This window comes from Ambystoma mexicanum, chromosome 3p (assembly GCF_040938575.1).
Source record: "Ambystoma mexicanum isolate Mex_15411 chromosome 3p, UKY_AmexF1_1, whole genome shotgun sequence".
NCBI lineage: Eukaryota > Metazoa > Chordata > Amphibia > Caudata > Ambystomatidae > Ambystoma > Ambystoma mexicanum.
Genome location: NC_090925.1, coordinates 869,197,739 through 869,213,628, shown reverse-complemented (window position 1 = coordinate 869,213,628; position 15,890 = coordinate 869,197,739). Strand labels below are relative to the sequence as shown.

At 48.7% G+C, this 15,890-nt stretch overlaps 1 protein-coding gene across 1 annotated transcript in view; it reads left to right on the top strand.

Annotated features, from left to right (window-relative positions):
- The window catches only part of LOC138581028 (mitogen-activated protein kinase 1-like), a 594,665-nt gene that overhangs the window by 325,388 nt on the left and 253,387 nt on the right, over positions 1-15,890 (top strand). Inside the window, exons 5-6 of the mRNA XM_069652044.1 lie at positions 2,450-2,564; positions 2,769-2,900. Coding sequence (XP_069508145.1) covers positions 2,450-2,564; positions 2,769-2,900 — 247 coding nt within the window. The remainder of the gene's footprint in view (positions 1-2,449; positions 2,565-2,768; positions 2,901-15,890) is intronic.

The window sequence follows — 15,890 nt, the reverse complement described above, 5'->3', positions numbered from 1 at the left end:
GAAAAAGCAGTATATTCAAGCGACACCAGTATCGCCATCTGGTTATCAAAAATGGGCTGCAATGGTTTTCACTTGTAAAATCGTCTCGCAGGTAAACCATCCGGCTTTCCTTATCTGGCAGAATTGCAAGCAGGAACTGGGCTTCCCCTGTATGTACCGTCGCAAAGGTTTTGGTAGCCAGTCATGGTGGGCCCAAAAACTGCTGAGCCCTCGGGCCCTCCTCAGTAGGGTGTTGTGGCCTGCCCAGTGCAAAGAACTGGTCTATACAAATTCAAACCACTATGGAGGTTGCCATTTGGGCTCCTAAGGGTTCTATGTGATATTTATTTTAATTTTTTAATTTATTTGGGTGGGACTCCTGTTTGTGTTTTCACCCCAATCCCTGCCCCATATGTTTTGTAAAAATATGTTTTTCGATTGATTTATCTTTGGTAAAAAAAAATCTATTGAATGTTTTTACTTTTCAGTAAAATCACTAGATACCCTCCTGAGGCACCACATGTGCACAACTGACATTTTAGGCCTCCCTCGTAGTTTCCCTGGACAAAGGAAGACCCAGGACCTTAAAAAAACGAGTACCCCATATTCTACCATAAACGTGCGCCTATAATGCAGTTAACCGGCTTGCACCCCTGGCGATGCCAAACAGAAATGGCTGTCGGAAGCCTACCCTCTAAAACCAATGTAGGCCGATCGAAGAAGCACCCCTGTGCCTTGGAGTCTTTTGGGCGTCCCAGGACCTATACTGATGTAATGGCAGGGGGACTTCATCAGAAGTTCTGTAACCACTACAATACATGGAAAACTCAAACAAAGCAGAAAAATGTAGAGACTTGTATGGGTCCCATGGAATGACTGCAGAACCCCACAAAAATGGAATTGTACTCCAACAGTCCTATGCATGTTTTGTTTTTCTAAACACTTTCTGTGTATCTTGAACACTGGTGATTTACCTAACTGCTACCTAACACCTACTCCAACAGCGCTTGGAAGCAGGAGGAATCTTTCATGAGGCAGTATGTATGTTTTTTTGTGTAAATACTAAATGCAGGTCTGTGCCCATTTTTCTGATGGAACTTAATTTTCATGCTGTGATTTAAAATATTTCATTTAAGTACATGTGGAAAAATACTACTTCCAACGTAATTTACAAACGGCCTATATAGACCTGTGGATAAATGATAGAACAACAAAGTAGTATTGCTAATAACAGATGGCAATGTAAAAAGACATACAATTGGGAGATTTTCTAGTCTTATGCAGTGTTTTTGAGTAACCATAGCGTTTCATCAACATTGCATTTATTTATTTTTTGTTAAAGTAAAACAGTGCTCTGGTTGTTATGTTGGATGCTGCAACTGCTTAAAATGTACCACCAACTGGTTTAGTTGCATCAATAAAACATTGGCTCTGCACAGCGGTCTATGTAATGTAAATCTTTTCATGTTTTTCATTGCATCCCATCTGAAAAGCATGTTTGGAAGGGGTTGGACAAATTATCCAATCGTAAGCCTTCTCCTTTTCATTTAATCTGCCCAGCCAGTAATTGTTTTTTAAGTTTAAATTTCACCCTGTTGATGCGTGGACTGCTTCTTAAAGACGGTACGAAACTTCCCTGGGGCAGTTAGACGTGAACCTGCTGCGCTGGTCACTACATATGTAGTAAAGAATACAATGATGAACATCTGTTGTAAATCAAAGCGCACACCATCGCACTGCGCTGATGAGTTGCATTAACAAGAAATCAATTTAATCAAGCAAAACAGCTGATGCGTGTTTCAACATACACGGTCTTCTTCCAGGCGTTAAGTTTCTATTGCTGTATATGTGCCAACCTGCACAATTAATAGAACCTCCAATTGTGCTGGGGATTCTCAATTGGAGGTTCTATTAATTGTGCAGGTTGGCACATATACAACCATAGAAAAAATAACACCTGGAAGAAGACTGTGAAGGTCGAAACATGTGTTGGCTGTTTCGGTTGATTAAATTGAATCCTTGTTGATTCAACTCAGCGCAGTGTGATTGTATGCTCTTTGATTTGGTGTACTGCTTAAAGAGACCCTGTCGCTTACAGTGAATTGCAACCGCCTGGGATTCCCTTGTTCTTACATTTGGGTAGCCTTGTGGCTGTATAATGCTGATTAATGTGCATCCACGGTCAACTGCTTCCTCCCTTCATCGCCCCCTTCAAATCCCTTTGAGCATGATGTTGGTAGGGATTGAGAATTTATTGAGCATACTCCGAAGACAAGTTGTTGAAATGGGTGTTTATTAATGTTTGCATCCATTTTATCCTGGAAAGAAAGACTATGCTTTGTTGGGATTGACCATGCAATCGGAAATCCTGTAGGTGATGCTACATTAGCAGAACAATGCTAGTAAATTTGTGCTGTTCCTATGTTGGTGTTTATTGGTGTATAACTCAAAGTTTTTTCCTCCCTCGCAGGGTTATACCAAATCCATTGATATTTGGTCTGTGGGATGTATCCTAGCGGAGATGCTCTCCAACCGACCAATCTTCCCTGGGAAGCACTATTTGGACCAGCTGAATCACATCCTGGGTGAGAAAACTGTCTTGTGGTGGGGACTAATTGATCTTTTGGTATGATAGCAAAGCAACCCTTTCATAGAACATTTATTGTTTTCACTAGGGTGTTGGGGGACGGGGGGAGGGGGGTGGTTAGTGAGGTGGATGATCTTCACCTCAGTGAAGCTGTGAATACCAAAGGGGACTCTTTTTGACAGCCCTGGTTTTCTGTTTGCAGGGATCCTTGGTTCACCTTCAGCAGATGATTTGAACTGCATCATAAATCTTAAGGCACGGAACTACCTTCAGTCGCTGCCACAGAAACCCAAAGTGCCGTGGAGTCGCCTCTTTCCTAAGGCCGATGGAAAAGGTATGGGGTTGGTGCAACACTCTTGCATTTGTGTTTCACAATAAAAAATGGGGCAGGTTAAAAGATGCTCGATCACCCTGCTTCTCTATTGCTTACTTTTTAAGAACTTTCTCTTGCTGTCTTGTTCTAAAATTCTGCTTTAGCCAAATATGTGGCCAGTGTGTAAACTGTGCCTCCATTGCTTCTCCAACCCATACCCCATGTTGAAGTAATTTTAAACTGTTTTAATCCCTTTACTCAGAGGAATTGTGGTAATACTTATTACATATCCTTTTTTTTAATGTTAGTTAGAAATGCTTGAGCAGTACGAAATGGAAGGGGCAGGGTTTTTTCTATTCACACACAACTAATGAGAGCACTGGTTCTGCTGAATTACAGGTTCCCTTTCAATCCATACTGGGGCCTGGGAGGGGAGGATGTCCACTCGGGGACATGAGATTAGACCATGATAGATAGCGGCAACTAGATTTGAAAGAGTTCCTTGCTGCGTGCCGGACCTTGCTTACAGATGCTGCATATATCAAAAACTAGTCTTTATTTCCCACACAGATGAACTAAAGACATTGTGCCTAAGCTGCACTTCACTGCATCCACGTTTTAGTTGGTGTTCTGGGCTCTCTGCATCTATGCCCCTGGGGTTTAAACACCAATTCATTTAGAAGCTCACTTTATTAAGATGAAACCAGCAGACCTTGTTTGTCATGGGAAAGAAGTTGAGTAATCCTTGGTTAGAGGTTTCAGACCGTGACCCATTTCCCGCTAGTTCCTGGGTCAGGACTTTGAGCTTTTTACTGCGCCTTTGGGAGTGACACTGTAGCCTGCTCCAAGAGGCCTCGTAGGCCCAACACTGCTACTACCACCACCACAAGAGTTGTGTAGCCTAAAGCTGGTACCTAACCCACTGTCATGCCCAGTGTTGGGAAAGAGTTTTATTGCCTTGCTCCCATAGACTGATTCAATGGGATTGCCCGTCTTTTTATCTACACCCTGACCCAACACTTTTGGATGCAAGTAAAAACCCCTCCAACTTACATTACTGTTGAGATGGATTTCTAAATTGGCCCTTGAGGGAGGATTTTAGGAGGCACCCTATTTATGGTAAACCTGGAAGTCGAAACCCAATCAAGGTAGGTGGATGTGCAGTCAAGGCTTAGTCTCGGGGAAAAATGTGAGCGTGGTCTAGGGCTAGAATGAGTCCATATAGAAAACCACCAATGATTCTAGATAGTAAGTATATGAAAATACAAATATCGGGCCTTTCTAAAAACACCACTCATAAAAATCATAGACCAGTATTGTACTTTCATTTAGAGATAATAAAACACAGAAGCCTGCAGGGGCGCTGGTGTTCGCACCTTCTTGGCTGTTCATGTCCTGGGGTTCAGCGTGACACCATGGAGCACTTGATGCTTCCTTTGGCATTCTTTAAGCTAACAGGAGCAGGTATCCCACCAGGACTACTCACCGGTAGTTGACGCTGAAGGAATCTGTTGTGGATTGCGAGAGATTAATTAAGGCCACACAGGAATCGGGCGAGAGCCAATGTGTGTGCTATTGCAGTGATTTTATTCTATCCTGTGACATCTGACTCTTGACTTTAGCGTAAACGGCCCGCATAGTATGTAACACTTAAATTTACTTAAAGACTTTACAAAAGAACATTTTAGAGAACTTGCCGGCCATGTCAATCCCTATGGCCCACGATCCCCTCGATATGCCAGCGAACCCTGAACCAGCGTTTGCACCCAAACCCATTACCATACCACAACAAAAAATACTTCTAGTAACAAAAAACAATTCTAGTGATCGACCCAGGGAACTACTGCTCGTGCTGCAGACTTGAGACCCACAACCCATTGTAAATAGTATGGTTTCCACGGTCAACTGCTTCCTCCCTGCAACGCCCCTTCAAACTCCTTTGAGCGTGATGTTGGTAGGGGATGAGAATGCTCTGAAGACCAGTTACTGAAATGGGTGTTAAATTTGTTTGCATCCATTTTATCCTTGGAAGGACCCGACCCCCTGGTGTAACTTTACATCTTGGAGTTGGGGTAATGTAATGCAGCCCAAGCAATACGCTGTCGGAGTCATCTTGACCCCCGAAATTAAGTTATCCCCCTCACCCCCTTTAACTGATTACATTAACTCCCTGCCGGCAAGGATCCCCCGTTGGACCATCGCCGGGCTGAGAAACTTCTGACACTGCAAACATGGGGACATAAGTGATACTTGAGTTGGGTGTGGCGGGCTGGTATCTTGTGATCTGCCGCTAGATAAAGGGCCACTTGCCTTGCCCTTTCCTCGCAAGCAGGGGCTAACTTTACACCAAATCACTCTGAATATAGGGAGGTGTGGGAGGGTGGGGGGGGGGCAGTGCCTAGTTTTTGCCAATGTAGTACTGTGCTGACTGAAATCTCGATGCTTTAAAAAATAGAATGTCCAATCTGATCGAACTGGATTTGAGTGCTATGGGGCTGGTTATTTGTTACTCTGGAACAAATCACCCACTGCACCACGATCCACCGACTGGGAGCTAAGGTATAAGATTCCATTCGAATTGATGTTGGAGACCATGGTTTAGCTGATGGCTTACTTGATTTTAACATGAGATGCCAAACCCCACTAACCTCTTAAATAGAACTCAGCCACTTGTCTTATGAAAATGCATCACAGCGGAGTGCTGTTGGGAGCAAATTTTGTCCCTTTGGGGAGTAGGCTTCTGAATGAGGCTCTCCGGCCCAGATCTTAAGGTTCACGGTGCATTAACAGCATTAATTAATGATTGTATTTTATTCTAAGTAATTCTGGGACAAACTTAGTTACTTATGTGTTATAACAAGGGATTTTTGTTTTTACCATCCTTAATTCAAAATCGTCCTTGCTCTGATTGAATAATCATAGGAAATGTATTTATGATGTTTGATATTTGTACATTATTGGATGTTTTGTTTACAAACTTTTATGGCTCTTCGCCGAAATAGTTTTCACTAAATGCAAGAAAAATCAGTAGATTAGAGGGAATAATCACAGCTCAGTTTCCTCGGTCTTGTGAAGTACAGCACGAAGATGTATGAGGCCTTGTGCCCAAAAGTCACAAGTGCCACTGCTTTCTCCAGGGAAATTATTTCAGAACTGAGGAAGTGTGGCTCTTGTAGTGATTGTAATGTTCTTTAAAGTAAGGCAAGTATTCACGTCCTGTACCCCACTGTATCCTGTAACAAAGGTAAGCCTTTAAACCGGATACTTGACCCCAGTGCCCAAATATTTTCTAGCAAGCTTGTGACACTGCGGGCGGGTAGTTACCCACCTTTGATGCCACCCTGCACAGCTGCTCTCCACAGTGGCGTAACATTCGGGGTTAAACTACAGCTTTTGCCTGCTCGTTGCAGTGATGGATGCTCTGGCTCTCATTACTTTATAATCAATCTGAGTCTGAGACGATTAGTGCCGGGGCTGAGACCTGGCAAACACACCCATCAATTAAGCACAGCTTGACCCAGGTTGAAAGAGTCCAGGCCACAGGTGGTTTAGGGACAAGGGCTCTACCCCCAATATTACTTTATAGGAGATGGGTGTTCACTTGCCCACCTGACTCCGCTTCATCCAGGTGATGCTGTAGGTCTTCCGGAATTCACTGGGGATCTGATCTTCTGTCCTTGGTTCGGGTGAGGGGGATCACAGGGGCTGTGGGTGCCAAGGTCGATTGTAGTATCAAGGGCTAGTTGCTGTTCTCACCAGAGGGTTCCAGGCAACTTCTTGAAGACCCACAAATAAAGAAAAGATGCAGACCTCCGTGGTGAAGACCCTTCAGGACACCTCGCCGGATTGCAGAAGGATTGTTCCAGTGGCGATTCCACGAAAAGGCTGTGACGGGCAACCTTCCAGCAGTAATAGAGGTAGCCCCACCTTCCCTTGTCGTGAGAAGGCTCAAATTGCAAGGACAGACAACTTATGGCATATGTTGAAGATCCTGAGAGTCCCAAAGCTTCGCTCGGAACGACGATTGCTGCAGCGCAGTAGCCGAAATGCGCAAAGGCTGGTTAGTCCACCGTATAGTCCAGTGACTCTTCCAAGGTGTGGATCGGCCAGCAGGAGTTGAGGGACTAGTTGGTTCCACCAGTCAAAGTAATCGAAGCGCCAACGAAAGGTGGAGATTGCAGACATGCAGTGATACTATGCAAAGATGTGGATTTTCCTCCAGAACAGAAACCCCAGCACCAGGACCCGTGCCGCTGCTTTAGCACCCCAGTGGGAGGCCGGTTGTTGCAATTTGCCCATCAGTGGGAAACCATCTCCACCGACAAATGGGTGCTCAGCATCATTTGGCAGGGTCAAGCCCTAGAGTTCCTGGGGAAAATACCCCTCCATTCCTCCTGTAAAGAAAATGAACATCTGCCCCTCCTACAGGAAGTTGTCGCTTCAAAAAAAAGTTATCCAAGTTGCGCCATTGCACCTACAGGGCTCCGAAGTGTGCTCCAGGTGCTTCCTGGTGAGAAAGTTTGATGGGTGGAAACTCAACTTGGACCTTCGGGCAGCAGTTTCTCATGTCCGCGCTTAAACACGTTCTTACATGTTCTTGACCGGCTGGAAGGATGCTTATTTCCACATCTCCATACAACACAAACAAAGGTGCTGCCTTCGATTTGTAGTGCAAGGCAAGCAATATCAAATCAAGCCTCTGCTCTTTGCCTAAAATCGCCTCCAATAGTCTTCACGAAATGCCTAGCTCCAGTGGCAGCCCATTTATGTCTACCCTAACCTGGACAACTGGCTGGTAAAAAAAAAAAAAACTGAGGAAACCATCCAGTGTCCAACTTCTCTGGGTTTCTCCAACTTTCTGAAGTCAAGCATATCACCCTCTCAGAACACTGTTCCTGGGTTTGTGGGTTGTTGGGTAAGATTTTAACCTTGGTGCTAAATCTACCTCACTTGTGAGAACCCCAGAACATTTTGCTTTACTCTGGTGGATTATTTTTCCTTATAACTCGGTGAGTGGGAACCTTTTTCCACGTTCGCACATCCTTTTACTCTTTTTATGGGTGTCATTTTTAAGACTCTTCATAAGGTCCTATGTTCAATCTTCGACTTTTCTTTTTCGCTGTATTTTTTGTTGAAAAATATTTGCCCAAAAAAAATCATTGCATTTATTTGGTTTGCCCCCTATGACCACTCACACCTATATTTTTCAATGTTTTTTATGCAAAATGATTTCGGCAAAAAGCGCTGCCAAAAAATAAAACTGGGATGAATTGAACGTCGTACCCTCAATTAGTGTCTTTTTCATTTTATCCTCTGACAGCTTTTGGCATATACTGCCTATTGTTGCTGGGTTGCCCTTTGGGCTCTCCTTTTAACTCTCTGGTTAACCTTGTTAGAACTACAGTTCCCAAGGATAGAAAGGATCTTTTATCCTTTCTAAACTTTAGTTTAGTAAGACCAGCCGACCCCCACCTTATGTGGAATGCTGGGGAGAGGTATTCAATGTATCCGCTTTCTCATTTTAACTAACACTTCTGTTACTGGGACAAGCTTACCTCTAATGGCTGGTGGCAGTGAACCTTTTCACTAATTCGGTATAACTTTACCACAGCTGTTTATAAAGCCCTGGTAAAGGCCCCCATAGGTGCTCATTTTACCAAAATGGCCCCTGTCTGCTTTTTTTTTTTTTTGACAGGTTATATTTCCTTGTCCTTTCTTGGCTATTCCTCTGCCCTCCAGGGCACTGTGATTTCTGTCTTCGGCAGGAGACCTCGGTCAAGCCCCGCCCAGGTTCCAGAGTGTCTGTGGGCAGGAAGCGAAGGAGGAGTCGAACTCTGCAGCCCTTTGTCTTCCAACCTGACTGAATCCAGTTCAAATTGGGAGGCTTGCTGTCCTGAAAGGACTGCCGACCAACACATTCCCCCCCCCCAAAGTTTGAGGTTGCAAGTCTGTTTGGCTGGCTTCCTGCATAAAAGTCTGATCCCTGTAGGCTGGAGAAGTAGTTGTCCACTGGGCCTGAATCCGAAGAGGAAGATGAAGAAAATGCAGCTGAGGCAATTTCCAGCGACCAGAGAGCCTGCTGTGTTTCCAGAGCCTCCTATTACCCTTCCTGACATGTAACCTGGGGTCTCCAAAAACGATGACCCAGAGCCTGGTGAGACCCACTAGACTCGGACCTGCATTTAAAGCCATCCCATGTCGTGCTGTGACTTTGCAGGGCTGCAATACCCCAAAATCCTGGGACCTCGAGCCATCGTGTGGTGCATGGTATTCCGTATCGAGCTGAAACGTTGCCATCCTGCTGGACCTCCAGGGACTCGAATAGTGTTAGGCAGAAACCTGTGCAGTTCCCTTAGGGACCACTGCAAAAAGTTTAAGACTACAGGTGTTAGCAGTAAACCCAATTGGTAGCAGTCTGCACCACCCAGATTTACCTGGTAGCTGTGGCTGAGTAGTCCGACTTCTCTCAAGAAGTTAGGCAGTATATAGAGTATACAAATTAGGTACAAAAATACAGTAGCACAAGCAAACACTGACCAGAGCTTTGGTATAAAAGTATATAATTATTTAAAACCACACTTGTGAAAATACACTGGCACTAATGTCAAGCAAGTTCAAACACAGTCACTAGAAATATATACACCTCCCTGATTAATTATTCGACAAGTCTTAGGAAAAGAACACCGCTTAATATCAACACAGAGGTGAACGCTTAACCAAGATGGCACTCCAATAATTATTTAAAAAGGGAGAGAAAAGGCAGAAATAGGAAAACGTACAATAACAAAAGTTTTAAAGAAACATAGCAAGTCAAAGGCAGGGTCTACTGTAGAGCAAAAAGTTCATAGGCCAGGGCCACTCTTGGAGAGAGCAAGGCGGAATGTGCCCAAGATCACACAGTTGAAGTACACTTTAAAAGTCTTTGCAGATAGTTCAAAAAGGAGTTAGATCAGTTCAGAAAAGTTAGTTAACAGGTCCGAGGTCACCCCGGGATAGAGTGTCCAGGAGTTACGGGACACCTTGAACAGTCTGTTGCAAGGGAGACCAACCGGGACACAGTACCTGAAATGGTGAGAAAGCTCCAGCGGGGGCAGTTGTTCCTGGCAACGGGTGCAAGTTGGTGGAGGTCGTTGCACTGCCAGGGAAGAAACCAGCCGCAGAGTTTCCCGGTTAAAAGGTACTACCCTTTTATTCGCGGTAGTGGTGAAGCGTGGCTATCCGGCCGCCAGGGTGCTTGGCACGGGCGATTCGACCACAAGACGATCCAGGAAGGCGAAAAAAGGCGAACTGGTTAATCCCACCAGCTCAAAGGAAGAAGACTCTCCTGGAGGAAGATCTTCTCTGTTGTTGGGAAGTGGTGAGTCGGTTCAGCAGGGCTCCACCGGTGGTGTCGTCGTTGCAGATCGGCTCAGCTTCTCCCTCTTTGGATTCTTTAGGTCCTGTGGCGACTTCTGAAGTTCCAGTCCCCAAAGCCCTGCTTTTATGCAGAAAACCTCCATTCATCAGTCCTAGCTGTCACTCAAACATGCTAAGTGGTGAGCCGAGCGGCTCACCACTGGGGCAATCGCACAAGAGTGCGACTTGAGTTGCCGAGGCAACTCAGTCCAGGGTGCCTATTCCCCCCCCCCCCCTCCCACACATCCTGTAGACCCAGACAGAGTGGCACCACCTTTGGAGGCTTCTGTGCAGAAGCCCGCCAAAAGTGGAACAAAGAGCTCGACTTGGGTTGGAGTTACAGAGGCGAACACAAACGCCATTTTAAAACCAAGTCCTGGCAAAAAGACCCAACCGGGGAATAAATATTAAATAAATAACCCAGTGGTATCTTTAACATTGCACCAAAAAAGTGGTGCGTTTAAAACGAATGGGAAAATCCCATAGGAAATATTCTGGTGGAATATTTTGCGTGGTAACCACTGCCACCAGCCAGAAACTCGACAAGGGGGGGGACTGGACAGTGCCCCCTTGAAAAACAGACCCGGGGGCAATCGAATTACCCGTACCAGTACTTCCACAATATGATGGTTTGTACTGGTTCTGTTCATAATTTAAGACTAGTAAAGTCAATGCTGACTTTACATGCCCTGGGAGACAGTAGTCAGTCCCAGGGTATGGAGTCTGTTTGGGGGTCTCTATGACACCCCTGTGTTACTGCACTGAGGGTGCTGTGTAACACATACACCAAAAACACATGAAGCCCTATGGAGTAAAAGACCCCATAGCCCATAAAACACATTACAAAGTCAAAGGACATTCTCAAATCATGCCTAAGAGTGGGAGAAAGAGTCTCACTCTTAGCAGGAGAAAAAATAAACCCCAAAAATCCAGCAAAGCTTCTGTGAGACTCACTAGGTTTGGGGAAATTAGCCTTTACAGAGAATTTTCCCTAACAAATAGAGCCCGAAAAGTCCCCTCACCGGAGTGCTGGACCTTGCAAGTGACGATAATCCATTCAGCGCTATTCAGTCTTCTGGCTCCTGAATAGGGTGCCAAAATGGCAGCCGCATCCAGCCACGAAGAAGCACTTGCCTAGAACCTTCCCAGAGATCCCTGTTGCAAAAGCCCTCCCAGTGTCCCGTCTTTGTGATAAAGGAATTTAACGACTCCGTTTTTGACTGCAGATCTTCTTCCTGCAATTCCTCTTCCGTGCTAAGGTACTGTGCTGGCTGGGGTATTTACTTAAGTTAATCCTTTATGATTTCTGTAAAGCTTTGGGGGTGTTCTAGTGATTGGGAGTCCTCTCATCCAGTTCACCCAGGTGCCTCTGGGAATCTTCCTAGAGTGTCTTCTCTGAAGTCCCTGAACCCTAACTTTAAAGGCAACCACTTGTTGAACAGTCTTCCACAGGAACTGACTTTTTTCTGCAACAGAACCCTATTTCACGCTGCCTTCAGCTGGCACCTAGACCACTAAGGGTGCCTCTTCTGCCTCTGAGTGAACTCATGCAATAGACTAGAAGGACTGGAGAAGTAAAGGATTCTGTCTTAAAGTATGAGCTTTAAAAAGTACTTGCTTGTGAACGAATTGGTTGGTAACTGAACTCTGAGTGAACAGTTACAGCCGTTCTGACTTGCCTTAAATATGTGTTGTGCCATTCTGAAAGGTATATGTAAGGTTATTTTACTCACCTGTGAATTGGTTATGCTTCTTCCCCAAAGGTAATGCTGTTGACTCCACTTCACTATTCCTGTTAGGATATAAATATGAGTGCCCCAATTGGATCTTGCTCCTCTTTTGCTGTTAGCCTGTCTAGAATAAGTCTGCCTTAGTTTATACTTTTAAGTTCTCCAGCATGGGGTCTGGCATGGATTCACATGCTCATGAATATTCCCCGTCGTCAGGCTGGGAATCCTCGGTAAGAAAAAACCAGTATCAGTTTCGTTTCTGATCTGACTTTCGTAGTAATAACCAATCGCTGGTCTCTGCGTCATACTGACCACAGCCAATGACTGCCCTCTACCTAAGCCCCACCTCTGGCAGCCATCTTCAGATTTTTACCGCACGTTCATGTGTTGGGATCCTTGTGCTATTGCTCTCGAGCGTTAGTGCTATTTTTTCACGTTTTTTCTCAAAAACTTCGTTTTTTTCGGTCAAAAGAGCCTCAAGCTCCACCGACTCTCTATCCGATCAACGGGGACCCGTGTCTGATTCGTCTGCGCCCCTCAAGGGTGAAGATTTCGTTGAGCTACGCTTTTGGAGGACTCCAGAAGTTTCTCAGGCCCGGTCATGGCCCAGGAGAAGGGAAGCTCGACGCCCGGAAAGCTGTTCAGGGTCTGCCCTGGATGCCAGCTGCAGAACGTCTTCAAGGAGGACGAACACTTTTTGTCTCTACTGCCTACATGAGGACAAGACGCACGTGGAGAAGGACTGTGCGTTTTGCGGCAACATGTCGGAGCGGACCATGAAGGACCGCCATCAACGTCTCGCCAACTGGCTAGAAGGGAAGAGCCCGTCCGGCGAGAAGAAGAAATCTGAGCGGTCTTCTAAGACCTTTGAGGACGCCCCGGCGACGGGGGTCCAACATAAGGCCAAGCACCGCGAGTCCGCTGGCACCGGGAGCACCGAACGGTCGGGCTCTACGGGCGCCAGGCAGGGCGCACCCTCCCCGGCGCCATCAACAACGAGCCAACGCTCTGGGTCGGGTAAGAGGAAGGCCGAGCACCCGGCGAAGCTCCTGGAGAGGCCCCGGTCAAGCTCGAAGGCCCCATCGGAGGGGGAGCGAGGCGGTGTCCCCCCCCCCTCAAGGATAAGGCGGTGAGCGCACCTAAGGTGGTGAAGGCCTTAATCCATCCGGCCAAGCCCTCTATCGAAACTGTCGCGGCGGCCCTGGCTCAGCCTGTGCAGGCTACACCAGTGGTGGCGACCTCGGGGCTCAGTCTCCCTGCCACCTCGGAGGGAGTCCTCTTTTGTGCCCATCGATAGGACCCCCGTGAAATCCCCCGAGGGGAAGAGAAAGGGGGGGCAGGGCGTCGTCGTAGATTCGGCTTCAACCTCGGAGGAGGAACTGGTCGAGGTCTTAAGCCACGGCCTCGGCGTGGAAGAAGACCGGCCCGTCGGGATGGATCCCGACGCAGGTGACGACATCGTCGAGGGTACCGACGGGGCCCCTGATCGCCCGTCGGATTCCCCTCTGCCAGCACCGCAAGACAACTCTGCGGCCATTTTGTTGGCTATACAGTCCTTATGCTCAGAGATAAGGACGAGACTACCGTTGCCGACGGAGGAACCTCTCCCGTCGGGGGACCCAGAACCGGGACCTTCTGGTGTTCCCCCTACTAAGAAAAGAAGGATCCACCCTCCACCTCCTTTTCAGCCGTCGCGCCCCGTCCAGCCCTCCTCCCCGTCCACCCGAGGGGATGATACGGGGACTGACACGGCAGCGACGGGTACGGACGACGAGGTATACGACGAGGATGTACCGTCGTCGCCTCCCACCAGGGCTTCTCCGCCCGACGAGATTGGATCGTTCCACTCCATGATCACCAGGGCATCCAAGCTTTTTCAACTCTGCCCTGAGGAGAAGGAAGGTTTCCTTTATCAGCGGCGCGAGGCCAAGAGGAAGACGGTCCTCTCAGTGCCTCTATTGGACGACATTTGGGATGAGGGCCTCACCCTCCTCAAGAACCCTTCCACGACACCAGCTACCGGCTACAAGAGACCGGTACCTCCGGGCGCAGCCTACCCCGGACTCCGTCGTCTCCGCGGCGGCCAGGAAGAAAGCGGGGGGGGGGTGCGGCCTCCACATCGACTTCCCCACCGGACGGTGAGGGAAAGAAATTGGACGCTATGGGACGCAGAGTCATCTCGTCGGCAGCGACGACGATTAAAGCGGCCAACGCCTTGGCTATCGTGGCCCGCTACGACAGGGAGCTCTGGTACAAACTGGCTCCCCTGCTGGACTTCCTGCCGGACGACAAGAGGACCGAGGCCCTGGAGATCCTGCAGGAAGGTGAGGTGGCTTCGGACCACGCCATTACCGTTGCGACGGACATCGCCGACACTGGGTTCCGCCAGTTGGGCAACGGCGTTTGCCTTAGGCGGCGTGGATGGCTCAAGGCTACGGACTTCCGTCAAGACGTTCAGACCAGAGTCCTGGACATGCCCTTCGATGGGAACAACCTGTTTGGCAAAACAGTGGACGATTCCCTTCAGGCCATTAAAGCGGACACTGAGACGGCCCGGGCCCTGGCAGTTCTGCAACAACGACGGACGCCCTTTCGGAGCAGCGGAGGCAAGGGCGCCTCCAAAGGTTCCGGCGGCGGTTTCTCCACCTACCGTCAAGCGGCCCGCTCGTCGTCTCAGGAGGCCTACAGAGGACGAGGCAAGTCTGGCGGACCCCGCCGTCGTCGCCAAAGAGGTCAAGGCGGCAAAGCCTCGTCGAAGCAGGATTGAACCGGCCGTGGGGTCGGGCCCCCACCGAAGCACCCCGGTGGGAGGCCGGCTGGCGAGCTTCGTCAGCGTGTGGGAGTCCATCTCCACCGACCATTGGGTGCTGGACGCCTTGGCCCGGGGCCACGCGCTCGAGTTCCAGAAAAGGTGCCCGCGCGTCCCCCCCGTGGCCAGGAAAGAACTTCACGTCCCTCAACTTCTCCTGGAGGTAAAAGCGATGCTCAGGAAGGGCGCCATCGAACTCGTCCCAAAGAGGCTTCGGGGCTCCGGAGTTTACTCGAGATACTTCCTCGTGAAGAAGAAGACGGGGGGATGGCGCCCCATCCTGGACCTGCGACGTCTGAACAAGTTCATCAAGGCGCAGAAGTTCCGGATGGTCACCCTCCAGCACGTCCTGGGTCAGCTGGAGGAAGGAGACTTCCTGTCGTCGTTGGATTTGGAGGATGCCTACTTCCATATTCCCATCCTAAAGGGGCACCGAAAATTCCTCAGGTTTGTGGTCCAAGGGCGTCATTACCAGTTCAAAGCCCTCCCCTTCGGACTACGGTCGGCACCCAGGGTATTCACCAAGTGCCTCGCACCGGTGGCGGCGCAGCTGCGCCGCGAGGGGGTCCACGTCTACCCCTACCTGGACGACTGGCTCATCCGAGCCAAGACGAGGGAGCTCGCCGTGGTTCACACGGCAAGGACCGTCCAACTTCTCACGGACCTGGGATTCTCCGTGAACTACGCCAAATCCCACCTGTTACCCGCGCAAGACGCTCTGTTTCTGGGAGCGAGGCTCAACACAGTGTCCCTTCTGGCCTCCCCGTCGGAGGAGAGGACCAGGACCATCCTGGGCAAGGTGCAGCGGATGTTGGTGGCCGACGCGGCCAAGGTGAGGTCCATCAAGTCCCTCCTCGGAATGATGTCTTCCTGCATCTACCTCATTCCCATGTGCAGGCTCCGGATGCGCCCGTTGCAGGAGTTCCTGGACGCGCGCTGGATCCAAACGACGGGCAGCTTCGAGGAAAGGATCACACTCGACGAGAGTTTCCGACGAGTGATCCGGTGGTGGGGCACCCGCGCGCATCTGACGGCGGGCTTGGACTTCCAGACCCCAGCCCACCAGGAGACAGTGAC